Below are 17304 nucleotides of genomic sequence, written 5' to 3'. Positions count from 1 at the left end.
CGCGCTCCCTCGGGCACTTTCGCTTCCGCCTTGCCCGCCCTGCGCCGCCGGGATCTGCCCGGCGACCGGTGACGTCACTGCAGCCTCGGGCTGCCACTGGCGGGCAGCAAAGAGCGGCGCCAATGGCGGGGCCGGAGGCGGCTCTGGGGGCGGGGCCGGGGCTGTGGGCGGGGCGGCAGCGGAGCAGCGCGATGGCTCCAGCGCTGGGGCCGGGGGCGCTCCCGGGGGGCGGCGAGAGGTGAGGGGGACCCCCGGCACCGGGACTCTTTGATCGCCCATTCCGGAGCGCCGAGGGGCCCCTAAACCCCCATTCCTGGGCGCCGCCATCCCACCGAACCCCCATTCCCGGCCGTGCGTCCCACCCTGCACCCCCTTATCCGGCGCCAGGAACGCCTGCACCCCTTTCCCGGCCATCCCGCCTCTCGCAGCCCCCAGAGCCACTTTCTCCTTGACCCATTTACCCCCCGGACCCCTATTCCTGCCTCTCCCAGCAGCCAGCCCCTCCTTTCCTCAGCACTCAGGACACCCGGGACCCCTATTCCCAGCCATCCCGGCTTTCCCTGCCCTGTCCTGGCAATGGGGACACCGGGGACCCTTGGAGCTCCCTTTCCTGGATACAGGAACGCCCTGAACTCCAGCCATGCCACATCTAGCCAGCCCTAGCCTCCCCTCTTGTCAGTCCTGGCATCCCCAAATGCCCTTCCCGGCTCTCCCCGTTCCCCCTTTCCTTCAGCCGTGACCCCACCGATCCCAAATCTCCAAATGTCCCCCCAGTTCTCCTCTCCCTGCGTTCCCTGCACGCGGCGCTGTCGGAGCCCGGCCCGGGCTTCCCGCAGTCCATGTCCATGGGGTCCCTGGCTGGGATCCCCTTCCAGCGCCGCCGCAGCGAGCGGGGCCGGGCGGAGCCGAGCCGGGATCTTGGGATAGCCAGGGCTGGGATCTTGGGATAGCCAGGGCTGGGATCTTGGGATAGCCAGGGCTGGGATATTGGGATAGCCAGGGCTGGGATATTGGGATAGCCAGGGCTGGGATATTGGGATAGCCAGAGCTGGGATATTGGGATAGCCAGAGGCGGCACAAGGAGCGGCACCGGCACGGGGCCAGCGGGGAGCTGCAGATGCTACAGCAGCGGCACAGCCAGAGCGGGGCTGAGCGGGGGGAGCCGGGGCTGGGGAATCTGTGGGGCTGCGATGGCAACTGTGGCACCGCCATGGGGATCCCTGAGATCCAGGCTGAGGGATTAACAAATTCCCTGGCTCACAGCTGCAGGGAATGTCTCCGGAAATATGTCAGATATGGGCGGGAGGCGCTGGAGTGTAAGGGGGGGAGGGCAGAATTCCCATGGGAATATGGGAGTGTGGGATCAAGGAGGACAAAATTTGGGAACCTGGGAACTCCCATGGAAATTCCATGGATGGATCTCAGACATCCCATTCCGGTGGGACCTCCCCGGATGGATCCCGCTGCTGTCCCATTCCCATGGGAATTCCCCGGATGGATCTCACTGCCATGCCATTCCCATGGAATTCCATTAGGAGATCTTCCCATCCCACTGCCATGAGAGCCCCAATCTGGTTCCCCTCCAAACCCATCCTAGGGGTTACCCTGTTCCTTGCCCTCCCCACCTCCTCTAAGACTCCTGGGGGTCCCCCCATGACACAACCAGCCCCCCCAAACTCTTCCTGGGTCCCCCCTCATCCCCCTATAACAGGAATTCCTGGAAGTCCTCCTGTGTCCTGTCCCCCAGGACTTTGGGGGTCCCACCCAACCTGTCCGTGCACCCCCAGATTTCTTCCACAGCCCCCCTGTGATGGTGGAGGGTGGGGGCCGAGTGCTGGTGCCCCCCTGCCTGCAGCAGATCCAGCGCTGAGGGCAGTTCAGGGGGTCCCTCATCATTTGGGGTCCCTGGGATTTGGGGTGACCCCCCGGGCCCCCCAGGATCTCCCTGAACACGCTGACGCTGCCTGTGGGCAGTGAGAAGGTTCAAACTCGGCACGGGGTCCCCAGCACTGCCACCCGCATTGCCCAGGTACCCCCAAACCTGCCGAGAACCCCCAAACCCCCCAGGACACCCCAACCTCCCTGGGATCCCAAACACAGCCCTTGATACTCCAAAAACAACCCAAAACCGCAAAACCCCATACAGACATTGAGAAGGTTCATACCTGGCATGGGGTCCCCATCTCCATCACCAGCAGGTTCCCCAAAACAGCCTTCGGACCCCCAATTCCACCCCTGGGATCACCCAAATTCCCTCATCGGGACTCCTGTAAACCCCCTTGGGAACCCCGCAAAAACCACTGTGGCCCCAAATACACCCAGAACTTCCCAAACCCCTCAGGAACCCTTCACCAAGGTTTATATCCAGCACGGGATCCCCATGGACACCATCGGCATCACCCAGGTACCCCCAAACCCCTCCCGGGACCCCCAACCCCTCCCGGGGCTCCACTGCCGGAACCAACGGGAGAGGTGTTGCCCTTTTAAGAGGAGTTACAGTGGGACCCGACAATACCGGGGGTCCTTAAAGCGGCCATGGTAGAGAGAACCCCCAAAATCCACCCTGGGGGACAAAACATCCCCTACAGGGGCTTGGGGTGGGGGCACCCCTAAAAATGTCAATTAAAGCCGTCACCATCCCCCCCCTCAAAAGGGGCTTGTGGGGCTGCGGCCGCACAAACACCCTAAAATGGGGAGGAAAAAACACCCCTGTAGTGGTGGGATCCCCCCCAAAAAACTGAAAAAGAGAAAAACTCCTCTTGAGAGGGGCCTGAAGACCCTGAAAGGCCCTGGAAGAGGGACAAGATCCCCTCCTCTGCTGGGGCCTCCCCGAGCCGGGAACTCTCCCGTTCCTGCACTCGGGGGAGCCCCGAACGACGGCGGCTCCTGGGCTGAGCCCCCCTCAGCCGGGGCTGCGGGGGGAACTGGGGGGGCTGGGACGGGGCTTGGGGGTCCTGGGGTGAACTGGGGGACCCTCAGTGCTCCCACCTCCCCCTGTTCCCCTGTCCCGCCCCGTTCCCATTGTTCCCCCAAACCTCCGCTGCCCCCAGCTCGGTTTGGGGGGGACCCAGCCCTTTCCCATCGTGTCCCGGCCCGGCCCCGCTCACCCGAGGGCTCCGAACCACGCACAGGGACAGAGGAGGGACAGAGGAGGAGGAAGAGGAGGGACAGAGCAGGAGGAAGAGGAGGAGCAGGAAGAGGAAGAGCTGGAGCAGGCAGAGGAGGCTCCACGTGCGCTCCCCGCTCTCTGGATCTGCAGCTCCTTCGGGACCATCGCCCCCCATCCCGCAGGTGCCCGGGGAGGGGGAGCTCGCCTCAAATACCCCGGGGGTCCCTGGGTTTGGTGTTTTTGGGGGGGATGTTTGGGGATGGCAGGGCTCCAGAGCCGAGCCGCAGATGCCCCTCGGGGGTACCCCGGGGTTCCCCGGGAGGTGTTTTTGGGGGGTCCCGGTGGCGGTGGCGGCAGAGCCCCGGCAAAGGGGCCGGGGGGATGCGGGTCCGGCCTGGCCGGGAAAGGGGTTCGGGGCTCCCGGTGCCGGCAGTGGCTGCTCCCAGCATGAGCCCGGTTTCTCCCCCCATGTGGCTCCAGTTTCCTGTGCGCCCCACGATAAGCCAAATCACTCCCAGTCATTCGCTATTAGAGTACAATTTGTCTCCATTTTATCCCATTTTTCCACATTTTTACCCAACTTTTCCCCATTTTTATCCCATTTCTTTCCCATTTTTGCTCTATTTTTTCTAATTTTTATCCCATTTTCATACCATTTCCCCCCATTTTTATCCTATTTTTTATTTTTCCCCAATTTTTTCCCACATTTTTTTCCTTTTTATCTCAATATCTCATTTTCCTCCTTTTTTCCCATTTTTTTCTGATTTTTTTTCCTATTTTTCCTCCATTTTTACTCAAATTGTTCCCCATGTTTTCCTATTTTTTCCCACTTGTTTTCCTTTTTTAATCTATTTATTCCCCATTTCCCCATTTTACAGTATTTTTGCTCCATTTTCTCCCAGTTTTTTTCCCCATGTTGTCTCCTATTTTCCCCATTTTCTTCCATTTTTTACCCCATGTTTTCCTCATTTTTACCATTTTTATTCCCATTTTTCTCCCAGTTTCCCCCATTATTTTCCCCATTTTAATCCTGGTTTTATCTCATTTTTCCACAATTTTATCCCCATTTTCTTCCATTTCTTTCTCCCATTTTTCCCAATTTTTTCTCCATTTCCATCATATTTTCCCCAATTTTTTCCCTATTTTTATCCCATTTTGGCTAGATTTTCCCCCATTTTTGCTCCATTTTTTTCTTCCGTTTTTCTTTCTTTTCCCCCATTTTTTTCTAGTTTTTCCTAACTTTTCCCCATTTTTCCTCCATTTCCACCTATCTTTCCCATTTAATTATCCCAAAAATTGAAATTTGTTGGGGGGGGAAAAAATAGAAATTTTGGCAGGAAAAAAGGGTGCTTTGGGGGCAAAACTCCATGAATTTGAATCACAACTTTCCCATGATTTTCCATGATATTTCCATGATCTCCAGCTGGAAGGAGGCGTGGGATTCATCTGAACATTCTGGAAACTGGAAGAGGACCAGGCCATCAACCTTCCCGAAAATCTGGAGCAGCACATCTGCAATTCCACCTTTCCCCACTCCCCGGATTTCCAGGTCTGGAAATTCTTCTACAACCTCCCAGGTAGGCAAGTCCTAAAATTCCATGGAAAAATGGGATAGGGGTATTTCATCCTGTTTTGTTCCTGATTTTTCCCAGGTTTTTTCCCATTTTTTCCGTGCTTTTTCCTGATTTATCCCGATTATTTTCCTCTTTCTTTTTCTCACTTTGTCCTTGATTTTTCCCATTTATTCCCTAATATTTTTTTCAATTTTTTCACTCTTTTTTTCCCTCATTTTTTCCTTATTTTTTCTCAGTTTTTTTTTGTTTTTTTCCCATTTTTTTCTGATTTTTTTCTGATTTTTTCCCTCCTTTCTTTTGCCATTTTTTTACTTTTTTTTTCCCAGTTTTTTCTCAAATTTTCCTGACTTTCCCATGATTTTTCCCACCTTTTCCTGATTTTTCCCTCTTCTTTTCCCAAAATTTTCTTTTTCCCAACTTTTTCTCAAATGTTTCCCTGATTTTTCTGTTTTTTCCCATTTTTCCCCTGATTTTTTCCTGATTTTTCCCAATTTTTTTCCTGATTTTCCCCCAATTTTTTTCCTGATTTTCCCCCAATTTTTTTCTTTTTTTTTCTTTTCATGATTTTTCCCTCATTGTTCACCAATTTTTTCCTGCATATTTTTCACATTTTTTTCCTGATTTGTCCCAATTTTTCCCCATTTTTTTTCCTAATTTTTCCTGATTTTTGTGTGTTCAATTCCTAAATATTTTCTGGCTTTTTCCCAATTTTTTTCCATTTTTCCAAGTTTTTTTCCCCCAGTTTCTTTTCCTCATTTTTTCCTTGTTTTACCTGTTTCCCAATTTTTTCCTCCATTTTTTTTCCTGATTTCCCCCATTTTTTCCTGATTTTTCCCTCTTCTTTTCACAATCTTTTTCCTATTTATTCCCCAATTGTTTCACAATTTTTTTCCCTGTGTTTCTTGATTTTTTTTGCTGATTTTTCCTGATTTTTTCCTGGTTTCTTTCCTCTCTCTTTTCTCAATTTTTCCCAATTTTTTCCCAAATTTTTTCCTGATTTTACCCTTTTCCATTCCCAAATTTTTCTGGTTTTCCCCATTTTTTGTTCCTGATTTTTTCATTATTTTTTTCTGATATTTTCCATACTTTTTTATCTTTTTCCATGAGTTCCCCTGATCTTTCTTTTTTTTCACATTTTTTTCTGATTTTTTTCCCAATGCTTTTCCCAATTTTTTTTGCAAGCTTTCTCAAACATTTCTGGGTTTTCCTTGATTTTTACAATTTTCTTCCCAATTTTTTCCTGATTTTTCCCAGGGTCTTTTTGACTTTTCCTAAAATTTTCCCTGATTTTTCACAATTTTTCACAATTTTTTTCATGCCTATCCCATTTTTTCTGATTTTTCTCTCTTCCTTTCCCAAATTTTTTCTAGCTTTTTCCCAACTTCTTCTCAAATGTCCCTAATTGTTTGCCTGATTTTTCCCCGATTCTTTCACAATTTTTTCCCATTTTTTCCCATTTTTTTTAGATTTTATTTATCTTTTTTTTCCTGTTTTTCCCTGATTTTTCCAAGTTCTTTCCCAGTTTTTCTTCTGATTTTCTCGGGCTTTTTTCCTGATTTTTTTCCCCCTTTTTCCTGATTTTTCCTTCTTTTCCTATTTTTTCCTGATTTTTTCCCCATTTTTCCTTGAGTTTACTCTTTGTTTTTCCCCAAATTTTTCCTGGTTTTCCCCAAATTTTTCCCAATTTTTTAATGATTTTTTTATTATTTTTGATTTATTTATTTTGATTTCACCATGATTTTTTTTTCTGTTTTTTTTTCCCTGATTTTTCCCTTCTGTTTTCCTTTAATTTATCCTGGTTTTTTTCCCCATTTTTCCCCCAATTTTCCAGTTTCCTTTGCACTCCCAGTCTAATCCCAGTCACTCCCAGTATGAGGCCAGTGGCCCCCAGTTGCTCCCTGTCAGTTCCAGTATGACCCCAGTAGCCTCCAGTGTGATCCCTGGGACTCCCTGTCTCTCCCAGTATATCGCAGTCAGCCCCAGCACGCTCCCAGTCATTCCCACTTCTTCTCAGTTGCTTTCAGCATGATCCCAGTTGCTCACAGCCATTCCCAGTCAATCCCAGTATGATTCCAGTCACCCTCAGTGGGATCCCAGTCTCAGCCAGCACAAACCCAGCTGCTCCCACTGTGATCCCAGTATGATCCCAGTTACTGCCAGAATAGTTCCAGTTGTTCCTAGTTCCTATCAGTATGATCCCAGTTGTTCCTAGAATAGTCCTAGTCCATCTCAGCATGCTCCCACTCACTCCCAGATGCCCCCAGGGTGGTCCCAGCTCTTCCCAGTGTGGATCCATTCACCCCACTATGATTACAGACCTTCCCAGTATATCCCAGTTGCCCCTGTTAGGTTTTAGTTACCTCAGAATGATCCCAGTCTTTCCCAGTGGCTCCCAGATTCTCCCACTATGATCCCAGTTGTGGTCTCAGTCCCCTCAGCATGGTTCCGGTTGATCCCAGTTGCTCCCAATGTGTCCACATTTTCCTCCCAGCATGGGCCCAGTAGCTTCCAGTAACCCCCAGTCAGGTTCCATTCACACCCACTCTTATCCCAGTGGTTCCCAGTGCTATCCCTGTAGGAGCCATAGTCACTCCCAGTATGGTTGCAGTCACTTCCAGGATGATCCCAGTCACTCCCACTACAATCTCAGTCACTCCCAATATAGGCTGTTGTACCAGCCACCCCCAGTATGGTTCCAGTCACTCCCAGATCCTCCCAGTATGATTCCAGTCATGGCCAGAGTGACTCCCTGTCACTCCCAGGGTGGGCCCAGTTGCTCCCAGTCACCTCCAGCATGCTTCCAGTCCCAGCCAGCACCTTTGCAGTCACTCCCAGTATGATCCCAGCTAGTTCCAGTAGGATCCCAGTATGACCCCAGCATGGGCACAGCTGCTCCCAGGATTATCCAGTGTGGTTCCAGTTGCTCCCATTTACCTGCACTGTGGTTTCAGTCTCTCCCAGTCTATCCCAGTTGCTCCTAGTCACTCCTCAGGTGCTTCCAGGCTGATCCCAGTTGCTCCCAGCCACTCCCAGTCACCCTGAGTGCAGTCCCAGTTGCTGCCAGTATGGTCCCAGGCTTGCCCAGCATGGCCCAGCTGCTCCCACTGTGATCCCAGTAGGATGCCAGTTGCCCTCAGCATGGTTCCAGTCACTCCCTGTTCCTCCCAGTGTGATCCCAGTTGGCCCCAGTATATTCTCAGTCGCTTCCCAGATGATCCCAGCCCCTTCCAGCATGGTGTCAGTCATGCCCAGTTGCCCCCAGTGTAGACCCAGTCACTTCCACTCACTCCCAGTTGTCCCCAGCACAGTTAACATTGTTCCCAGTGTGTTCCCAGTCATCCCCAGTATGGTCACAGACACTCCCAGTATATCCCAGTTGCCCTAAGCATGTCCGTAGTCATTCCCAGACACTTGCAGGGATCCCAGTCAGGTGCTTGTTATCACAGTCACACCCAGTATATCCCAGTCCAGCACTCCCCGAACTCACAGCCCCCCCACCCATGGGATCATCACCCCCCCATCCCACAGCTGCCCAGGGAGGGGGAGCTCAGCCCAGATATCATGGAGGGTCCCTGGGTTGGGTTTTTGGGGGGGATGATTCGAGAATGAAGAACTCCAAAGCTAAGAAGAAAAAGGCCTTTGGGGGGACAATGGGGGGTCCTGGGGGCTGCTGCCAGCAGAGGCAGCCTGGAGGAGCAGAGCCCTGTGACCCCCAGGACCCCAAAGTGGGAACCCAGAGAGGGGGAGCACCACAATTCATGGGACCCCCAACAACCTGGAGAGGGGCAGGGGGATCTCAGGACACCCAGGCAGGTGAGGAGGAAGTCAGTGCCCCTTTCCCCCTCTCTCCTGCTCCATCTCCCAGCCCAGCCTGGCCCCCGGCTGCAGGACAACCCCGCTGCCGACGCCGTCCTGCCGGGGACGCACTGGGGGGATCTCCTTCCCCTTCCCTCTGGCACGGAGGCAAATCCCATCCTCTCCTTGTCCTTCCTCCCCCAGACAAGGAGCTGAGGATGGAGACCAGGGAGGACAAATCCCCACAGCAGAACCTCGTGGAAGAGGCCGTTTTGAGCAGCTCCACTGCACAGGAATCCAGTGGGGAGGAAAAGCTTCAGAGATCCCGCAGGAGGAGGGGCTCCAAACCCATCCCAGGATGCTCTGAGGAGGAAAGACCCACCCTGTGCCGGGAAGGCGGCCGGAGATCCAGCCAGGGCTCTGAGCTGGTGGTCCATGAGCAGCTTCAGGATGGGGAGAAGCGCTACAAGTGCTTGGAGTGTGGGAAGAGCTTCAGCCAGAGGAAAAGCCTGATCAGCCACCAGATGATCCACACTGGGGAATGGCCCTACAAGTGTAGGGAATGCGGGAAGGGCTTCAGCTGCAGCTCCCAACTCATCATCCACCAGCGCATCCACGCTGGGGAGAGGCCCTACGAGTGTCCTGAGTGTGGGAAGAGGTTTCACAGGAGCTCCCATCTCCTCCAGCACCAGCGGATTCACACAGATGAGAGGCCCTTCCGCTGCCCCGACTGTGGGAAGGGCTTCAAGCACAACTCCACCCTCATCAGGCACCGGCGCATCCACACTGGGGAGAGGCCCTATGAGTGTGGGGAATGTGGGAAGAGCTTCAGCCACAGCTCCAGCCTGACCAAACACCAGAGGACCCACACTGGGGAACGTCTCTATGAGTGTGGGGAATGTGGGATGACCTTCAGCCAGAGGTCCCAAGTGATCATCCACCAGAGGATCCACACTGGGGAGAGGCCCTATGAGTGTCCTGAGTGTGGGAAGAGGTTTCAGACCAGCTCCAGTCTCCTCAGGCACCAGCGGATTCACACAGATGAGAGGCCCTTCCGCTGCCCTGACTGCAGGAAGGGCTTCAAGCGAAACTCCCACCTCATCACCCAGCAGCGCATCCACACTGGGGAGAGGCCCTACAAGTGTCCCCAGTGTGGGAAGAGCTTCAGCCAGCGCTCTCACTTGACCCAACACCAATGGAGGCACCGATAAGGGAAGCCCTGTAAATGCCCCAAGTTCAGGAAGAGCTTCATGTGCTGCCCCAGCTTCATCCCCCCTTGGAGGATCCACGTTGGGAAGATGTTGATATATTTTATATATTACTAAAGGCCTGTATGCACAAACCAGCCTTTGAAATAAGTCGTGATATTAAGGGCTAAAATCCTTGAAACCTTCATGCAGAAGAGAGAGTAAAGCAAAACAATATCCTTATGTGTAGGAGAAAAAATGTAAACTGTGTGTGTTAGCCAATAGTAGCTTGCTCTGCCCGCGGACCCTGTAGAACCTTATAAAAGGTGTGCTAAAGATAGAAATAAACGGTGTTCACGTTTACTTCTGTGAAGGCTGGTGAATAAACTGGTGGACTCTCAATATTTGGCACCCGAACAGGGACACCCTGCGGGCAGGGGGGCTTTGGTGGGTCCACGCACGGTGGGATGGAGCCTTGGACTGAGGTTGGTGGAGCGGATCTGAGCGCAGATAGACGCTGCCTTGGATCGGTACGGGATAGGTGACCCGCGGATAAAGGGGGGGCGAGTCACTGGGGGAGTCTGAGGGGCGGGGGCATTGTAGAGGGGTCGCGACCTTCCCCCCCGTCATTTGCCGCTAGCATGGAAGTGGAAAAAACTGCTTCTTAGCATCCTCGTTAAACGAGGCGAAGCAGCCGGGGAAAACGACCTGGATATGCTCATTATATGGGCTAATTGTCACAGGCATTTTGCAGTGTCCTCACTGCTTTTTGCGGTCGAAGAATGGACGGATGTCGGGAATTTGATGTGGGAAACGGCAATCACGGAAAAGAGCAAGGACACTGTGTCTCTCGGTCGAACTTGGCAGATTGTAATTAATACCTTAAAAAACAGAAAAGTGAGATATGCTGCGGCTGTGAGCCCCGTAATTCTACCTGCATCACTGCAGCAGATGCCTTTACCTCCCACTGCTGGGCAAGCACTCCTATCTATGCTGCCCATGGAGAGAGGGAGGGAAAGTTAGAGAGAAGAAAATAATGAGAAAGAAATTCCACAGCAAACGCTGAAACAACGAACAGAATCTGTTCAGTTACGGCAGGATGTGATACATCCAGAAATATTTGCTTCACTTTTGGAGTCACTGTTAACATTACAATCTTATTTAAGTTCCAACTTTACTACCCTGGAAGAAAAGAAGCCAAATTTAGATTGGTTTCCACCCGAACCAGGGGGACATGGGGGAACACTGAGGTATGCGCAGAGAACAAAGGCACCCTGGGGGCAGAGGCAGCGCAAGAAAAGTTCCAAGGCCACTCTGAAAAGCTGCAATGATCACCGTTGTTAGCACCTGGCCGTGACAGACTTTTCATGTAACATCACCTGCTTTTGTAAAATCGTGCCCTTTTTCTTCTATCTGCAAACAGCGAGAGAGAAATTGAGAGAGAAAAAAAAAAAAACAAAATGAAAAAACCCCTGCATTTGTTAAAGTTAACTTTGTGAGGTTTTTTTTTCTTCTTTCTCTCCGTTTTTTCTCTCTGCGAGAGTATGTGCAGAATGTGAAGAAAGATAACAGCAGCTGCAGCAGCAGCAGGGCGGGCAGTCCACCCCCCCGCTCCCTCTCTAAGAAAAAGCACCAGGATAATACCCAGTTTGTTACAAAGTCATGATTTATTGGGTTTTCAAAATGTTTTTATGAACCCTTTTAGAGTTAATTTTGTGTTTTAAGTAATTATGAGTTTATGCAATTGCAGTTTTTAGAGTTTTACTGGAGAAATTATTGTGGCTCTTTGACAGTTAAAAAAAAAAAAAAAAGAGAGAGAAAAAGTGTTTAACAGAAGTTGCCTTGCAATAATTAGTTTTAGAACTTAAGGTTAAAATATGGTGTGATTTACAGCTTCTAAGAAAACCTTCCAATTAATGTTATCTACAGAAGAGATTTGTGGTTTAAAAAATAATTAGTTAAGAGAACTTTACTGTACAAGACAAAGTTAAGTTAAAGCATATATTATCTATTTGCTTGTTTTTTCCACAATTTTAATAAGGTAATTTCAATGTGAGTCCTTTTGTTATATAAAACACATATAACTGCATATACACCAATTTGGATTTTGGATTTTAGTTAAAAAATTGGACTTGATGTTCTTGAAAAGTGCTACAAAAGCTGGATGGCAACCTGCCAAATTCTGTGTTGTTGTGGTTTTTCTCTAGAAAAACTACACTTTAAAATCCTAACCAATTTAAGCATATACTAGGTAAATTCCTGTTATGAATGAGTATTTTTAGTAACATTTGCAGTTATTGTGGGTTATTCTCAAAGCTAGATGACATAGAATTGTGATGGATTTGTTACATTTTTATAATCTCTATAGTGAATCCATGTTATTGTTATATTGTGTTTAAAAAGTATATATCAAACTTTTAGTTGCTTTTTGTAGTAACAGAATAAGATTAAGTTATGTTTTTATTTAGTATAGATTAAGTGTTAATAGAATTAAGAAAAGTCAGGATTTATAATGTTTAGGCTTGAATGTTTTTAAGTTAAGTTTTCTAACTTAGATATTCTTTTAAGGAAAGTTTGTTATTTCCTTTTGTTATAAATAATTATTGTCAGGTTTAAATATTGTCTAATTTAAATTGTTTTATGTTTTATTGGAGACACTTGTCTAAACTGCAAAGTACAGTTATTTTCCTGGAGAGATGAAGACAGCCACAACTGAAACAGCTGTGATGGAACACTGGTGAACACCTGTTTGTGGATAGAAGTGAATACAGTCTGTGACACCCTTGACTTCATTGGGAGTTCTATTGGTTGTTGCAATCTCTGCAGTTTTGTTTTTTATGGGTTTCTTATTTTTCAGTGTTTCCAGAATTTTAAGATGTACCATTGCTGAGGATCAGCTGCCATGGGGGACGCTTCAGATTAAACCAACTGCTGCATGGTTTAATTGGTCTGGTACCTAAGGCTCCTGATCATTTGCTTTGTACAAATGCATTTTAACAGTTTGCTGTGCTGTAAGCATCTCATAGCTGCTACTATTGAGAACCTTGTTCTAGAAATATGTTAAGAGGCATCTTTCCAGTTTAAAGCCAGGCCCTGGCCAAGCCTTGAATTTACCTGGACGGAATGTTTGCCGACAGAGCCAGATGTTTTCTGTACCAAATCAGTATTTGAGTCACTTTTTGACTCAGCAATTTGACCCTATTAATACGACAGCTGGATCAATTTTGAAGTGGGCTTGGAGAATCATTGCCGGAGGTGGTTATCCAATCCTTCACTGATGATTTTTTGTTTCTGTTTGTTTGCAAACTATGGGATGCTGGTGCAGAGTTGTAGTAATTAATAGTAGTTTTATATTACATATCTTATTAATAATGTTTATGATTTAATTGATTTTTAACTGTTATAGGTTCTTATTAATTGTGTATATGGTTTTGTGTTGATGTTGATGTTGATAACAGAAGTACATCTCATTTTTATTTTTTTTAAAGAAAACGGGGGAAATTGATGCCCTAAAAGCATTTGATTAGTGTAATTCATTAACTTCAAGGAGAGAAGTGTCTGTGTTTTGTTGGCAGGTTCAAAAAGGTCACCTGTCCATCTGGCCAGACTGTCTGCCTCTGAACACACAAGATCCAGTGAACAGAGATGTCATCACACAGCCTTGGTACTCCAGACATGGATCAGAAGTGGAGCTGTTGGGACACAGTTGTGTCTGAACACTACACAGACAGTTGCCAACAGAAATTTTATGTTGTTATTATGATGTTGTGTCTCTACCAATTTTTCAGTTATCCTTTGTTTTAAGATTTAGAAGGATCTGAAGAACAACCTGAACATCAAAGCCCTCAGTCACCGATCAGCTGCCAGCTGACATCACGGGAGCAGTGAGCGTTCCAGGACTGAATCGTGTTGGAGAAATTCTGTAGAAGACCTAAGAAAAGTGTAGAGACTACATTTAACTATATATAAAGCAAATTGTAGTTGTGTGTTTACCCTTTTAGCAAATTGCTTTCACGCTTAGACTACATATATACCAGAGCACATGTGTTAAAAGTAGTTAGATAATAGTTTAAGATAGAGTTTAGCCTGTAGTAATTGTTATGTTAGTATAAAGTATAAGTATTCCCCCTTCAAGAGGTAGTGTAAGCATCTTTGAAAGTTCATTTAACGACTGAAGTTTTAGCTGTGAGTTTGCAAATATGATGTCATTTACATGGTGAAATGCTTATGGTAATTGTGTTGTGTATAGTCCCAACCGTCTGCTAACTAACATCCAAAAGTGACAGAACATATGGGTCACTCTGGCACATTGAACTGGCCAAAGGTCAATGTGTTTGAGCCCAGCCACCCCTGGAGATCCTTTTCGCACCTGTCTCGTAGGAGTCCCTGAATGGGATCCTCAAGCATTTAAAGGTTTAATCAGTAATGAGACTTGACTGAATCGATTGGCAATGTTGCAAGAGTGCAGTTGCACTGTTGGCTTCACATTAAGACAACTTGAAGCCTGCTGGCAAGCAAAAATTACCAAAGTTCTCAATGTTACAACCCTCAGAAGAATTAGATTTGTTGAGTTCCACCAATACCTCGGGTGGATGGATAATGTTTAAACCCCCGACAAAAAGTCATTCCAACACAGTAGTGCAGCACTGGGCTGCAGTCAGTCAACCCTATGGCTGATCTCGTTACTCACACTGAAAGTAAAGCCTTTATTCGTGGTGCAATCTCACAGGACAATTACCAAAGCAATTACCTAGTTCCATCTTCCTCATCTGTGGAGATAGAGCATGGAATTAGATTCCTGCTAATCCACAGAGGACCCTGTTATCTTGGGAAACTTACTTTGTTCCACCCAAGCTTACACCAATTGTTGAATATAGCTAGTGAAATGAAAAACATCAAACAGTCAAAGCGAAGCCTGAATGAATTAAGGCCTAGCAACTCTAAAAAGGCTCGCTTGCTAGACTAAGGAAGGATTGAACTTAACATCCACGATGCTAAGTGAGCTTTCAGCTGATGTGAGTTCTGTACATCATGCCGTATTACAAAATCGAGCTGCAATTGACTTTTTGCTCTTAGCACAAGGACATGGTTGTGAGGAATTTGAAGGCATGTGCTGCTTGGATCTTACTGATCATTCAGCTTCCATCCATAAGCAACTACAACAGCTACAGGATGGGTTACATGCCCTGAAAGAAGATAGTGACCCCACTGGAAGTTGGTTCGCCAGCTGGGGCATCACCGGATGGTTGAAGCCTCTTGTGCTAGAAGGAGGACGAACTTTACTTATAATGTTAATTGGGATGACAGTCTAACTTGTGTGTTATCTTATCCAAAGCCAGGTTTGTGCAAAAAGAGAAAGGGGGAATTGTTGATATATTTTATATATTAGTAAAGGCCTTTATGCACAAACCAGCCTTTGAAATAAATTGTGATATTAAAGGCTAAAGTCCTTGAAACCTTCCCGCAGAAGAGAGAGTAAAGCAAAACAATATCCTTGTGTGTAGGAGAAAAAATGTAAACTGTGTCTGTTAGCCAATAGTAGCTTACTCTGCCTGCGGACCCTGTAGAACCCTATAAAAGGTGTGTTAAAGATAGAAATAAACGGTGTTCACGTTTACTTCTGTGAAGGCTGGTGAATAAACTGGCGGACTCTCAATATCCTCTATCTGAAAAAGTCTGAAATAAATCACGTCCAAAACCTGGGTTGTGCAAAAAAAAAAACAAAAAAAAAAAAGAATTGTAGTAAAACATTTTAACAGAGCAAAAGCATGATATTTCAGTAAAAGCCTGTCTGCACAACCCAGCTTTCAATCCAGGCGTCAATATTAAAGGCAGTGTCCTTGAAACTCTCCTGGAACAGCAACAATAAAGAAAACCAATGGCACTGTGTACATGGAAAAGAATGTAAACAATGTGTATTAACTAATAGTAGCTTGTTAAGCCCCGCAAACCCTGTCAGACCCTATGAAAGCGTGCTAAAGATAGAAATAAATTATGTTTGCCATACCTCTGTGAGGACTCAGTGAATTGTCTGAGAGATTTTCCATTGGCCTATTGGACCAAAATGTTATATATTGCTGTGGGGAGAAGAAACTCTGACTTCCACGAGCTATGGCTGATTTGTTGCTCCTCTATAAATCTCATGCCTTGAGACTGATATCTTATCAAGCTACTTGAGCAAGAAATCATCACAAAGCATAGTGGTTGTACCCTCACTTTTCATCTTGACACCAAACACACAATGGACAATGTCTGGGGCCCTTCATCATTTCTCTGCTCTCCAGCACCGAGGCAACGCACTCTGGCTACAACTCTGAGCTCGTATGTCCATGGCACAAACCCCTGGCAATGGGGCTCCAAGGAACTGCTCTCAGGAACCCCCCAAGAGTTGGGGAGTGCCCCAAAACCACCTCAGAAATGTGAGATACCCCAAAATCTCTTCAGGAATGTGGAATAGCCAAAAACTCACTCAGTAAGAGACTCCGACTTCGTTCATCGTCCCCAAACTTTGGCTGTCTCATTCCAGACCCCATCCCATATCCCCAGTCCCAAGGCCAACCCATCCTACCCCTGCTGGACATCAAAATCACCTTCCCAAGCCCTATTTTCCCTATTTCACACCTCCCAAACTCCATCGCACCCATCCTGCCCCACCCAATGCCCATCTCACCCCTCCTGATTTGCATCCCACTTCACCCAGTCCCCTTCCAACCCCATTCCACCTGATGCCTTCAGAAGGCTGACCTAGAACAGAGGCTGGACAAAGTTAAGAATAAAGTTTATTAAAAGGCCTTAAAGGATACAACTTGGGCAGTACAGGACCCTACCCAGGGCTACACCCAGGACTGACCAAAAATGGTCACAAAAATGGACAACTCATCACGAGGTCTCACATTTTTAAAAGTTTAGGTCCATCTGCGTATTTGGGTTCATTGTCCAATTACAGCTTCAGATGAGGAAGTCCCATCCTTCTTGTTTTCTCTCTTCAGTCCACCCTTGTTTATGCTTTTGGGCCTGGAACTTGTAACAATTGTCCTTGGTATCAAGCTAGAATAGGAATTGTTTTGTCTACCTACTCTGTGAAGAGAGTTCACTAACAATTAATATGAAGTTCAAAACTACAAACCAAGGCAGCGCAAAATATGAAAAATATGAAAGCTAAAACTTAAAGCATCACACCCTGAGGGGCTGTGGAATCCAGGAATTCTGGGTGGGATTGAGTAGTTTCCAGTGGCCTTGAGTGGTTTTGAGGTGACAGATCGAACTCCCTCGTCTCCTTGAGTGCCGAGATGGAGACAAATAAACCAAGTACCCCCAAAACCCTCCCATGTACCTCCCAGAATCTCAGATTCCCTTGAAGCACTAGTAAAAGTGAGGTTTTAGGTGCCTTTGATGAATTCGTTGACTTTTACCCCAATTTTGTCTGTTTTAAAGGGATGAAGATGAATCAAAAGAATATCGGGGCCAAATCAAAATGACCATCACCCCAGTGTGTTCCCAACACAGACCACTGGGAACGTGGGTCATCAGGGCTCTGCCCAACGTGGGTCCTCTGATGGGGGATGGAGCTGGAGCAGAACACAAAGCTCTTCCTGCACTTGGGGCACTCACAGGGCTTCCCTTACCGGTGCCTCTGTTG

The 17304-nt window shown here is 47.5% G+C and overlaps 2 protein-coding genes across 2 annotated transcripts in view; one reads left to right on the top strand and one right to left on the bottom strand.

Annotated features, from left to right (window-relative positions):
- LOC102111241 (uncharacterized) overlaps positions 1–17304 on the bottom strand; it is a 194726-nt gene that overhangs the window by 118473 nt on the left and 58949 nt on the right. The gene's annotated exons all lie outside the window — the stretch shown is intronic.
- On the top strand, positions 8697–9689 carry LOC148182874 (uncharacterized). Its single transcript, XM_088063854.1, has one exon. It carries the CDS (start codon positions 8697–8699, stop codon positions 9687–9689), a length of 993 nt encoding a protein of 330 aa, XP_087919980.1.

This window comes from Pseudopodoces humilis, chromosome 18 (genome assembly GCF_049639895.1).
Source record: "Pseudopodoces humilis isolate 2021_Gansu_Grassland_sample_001 chromosome 18, ASM4963989v1, whole genome shotgun sequence".
NCBI classification, from domain to species: Eukaryota; Metazoa; Chordata; class Aves; order Passeriformes; family Paridae; genus Pseudopodoces; species Pseudopodoces humilis.
The sequence above is the reverse complement of the archived record's forward strand: the minus strand, read 5'-3'. Positions and strand labels throughout refer to the sequence as shown.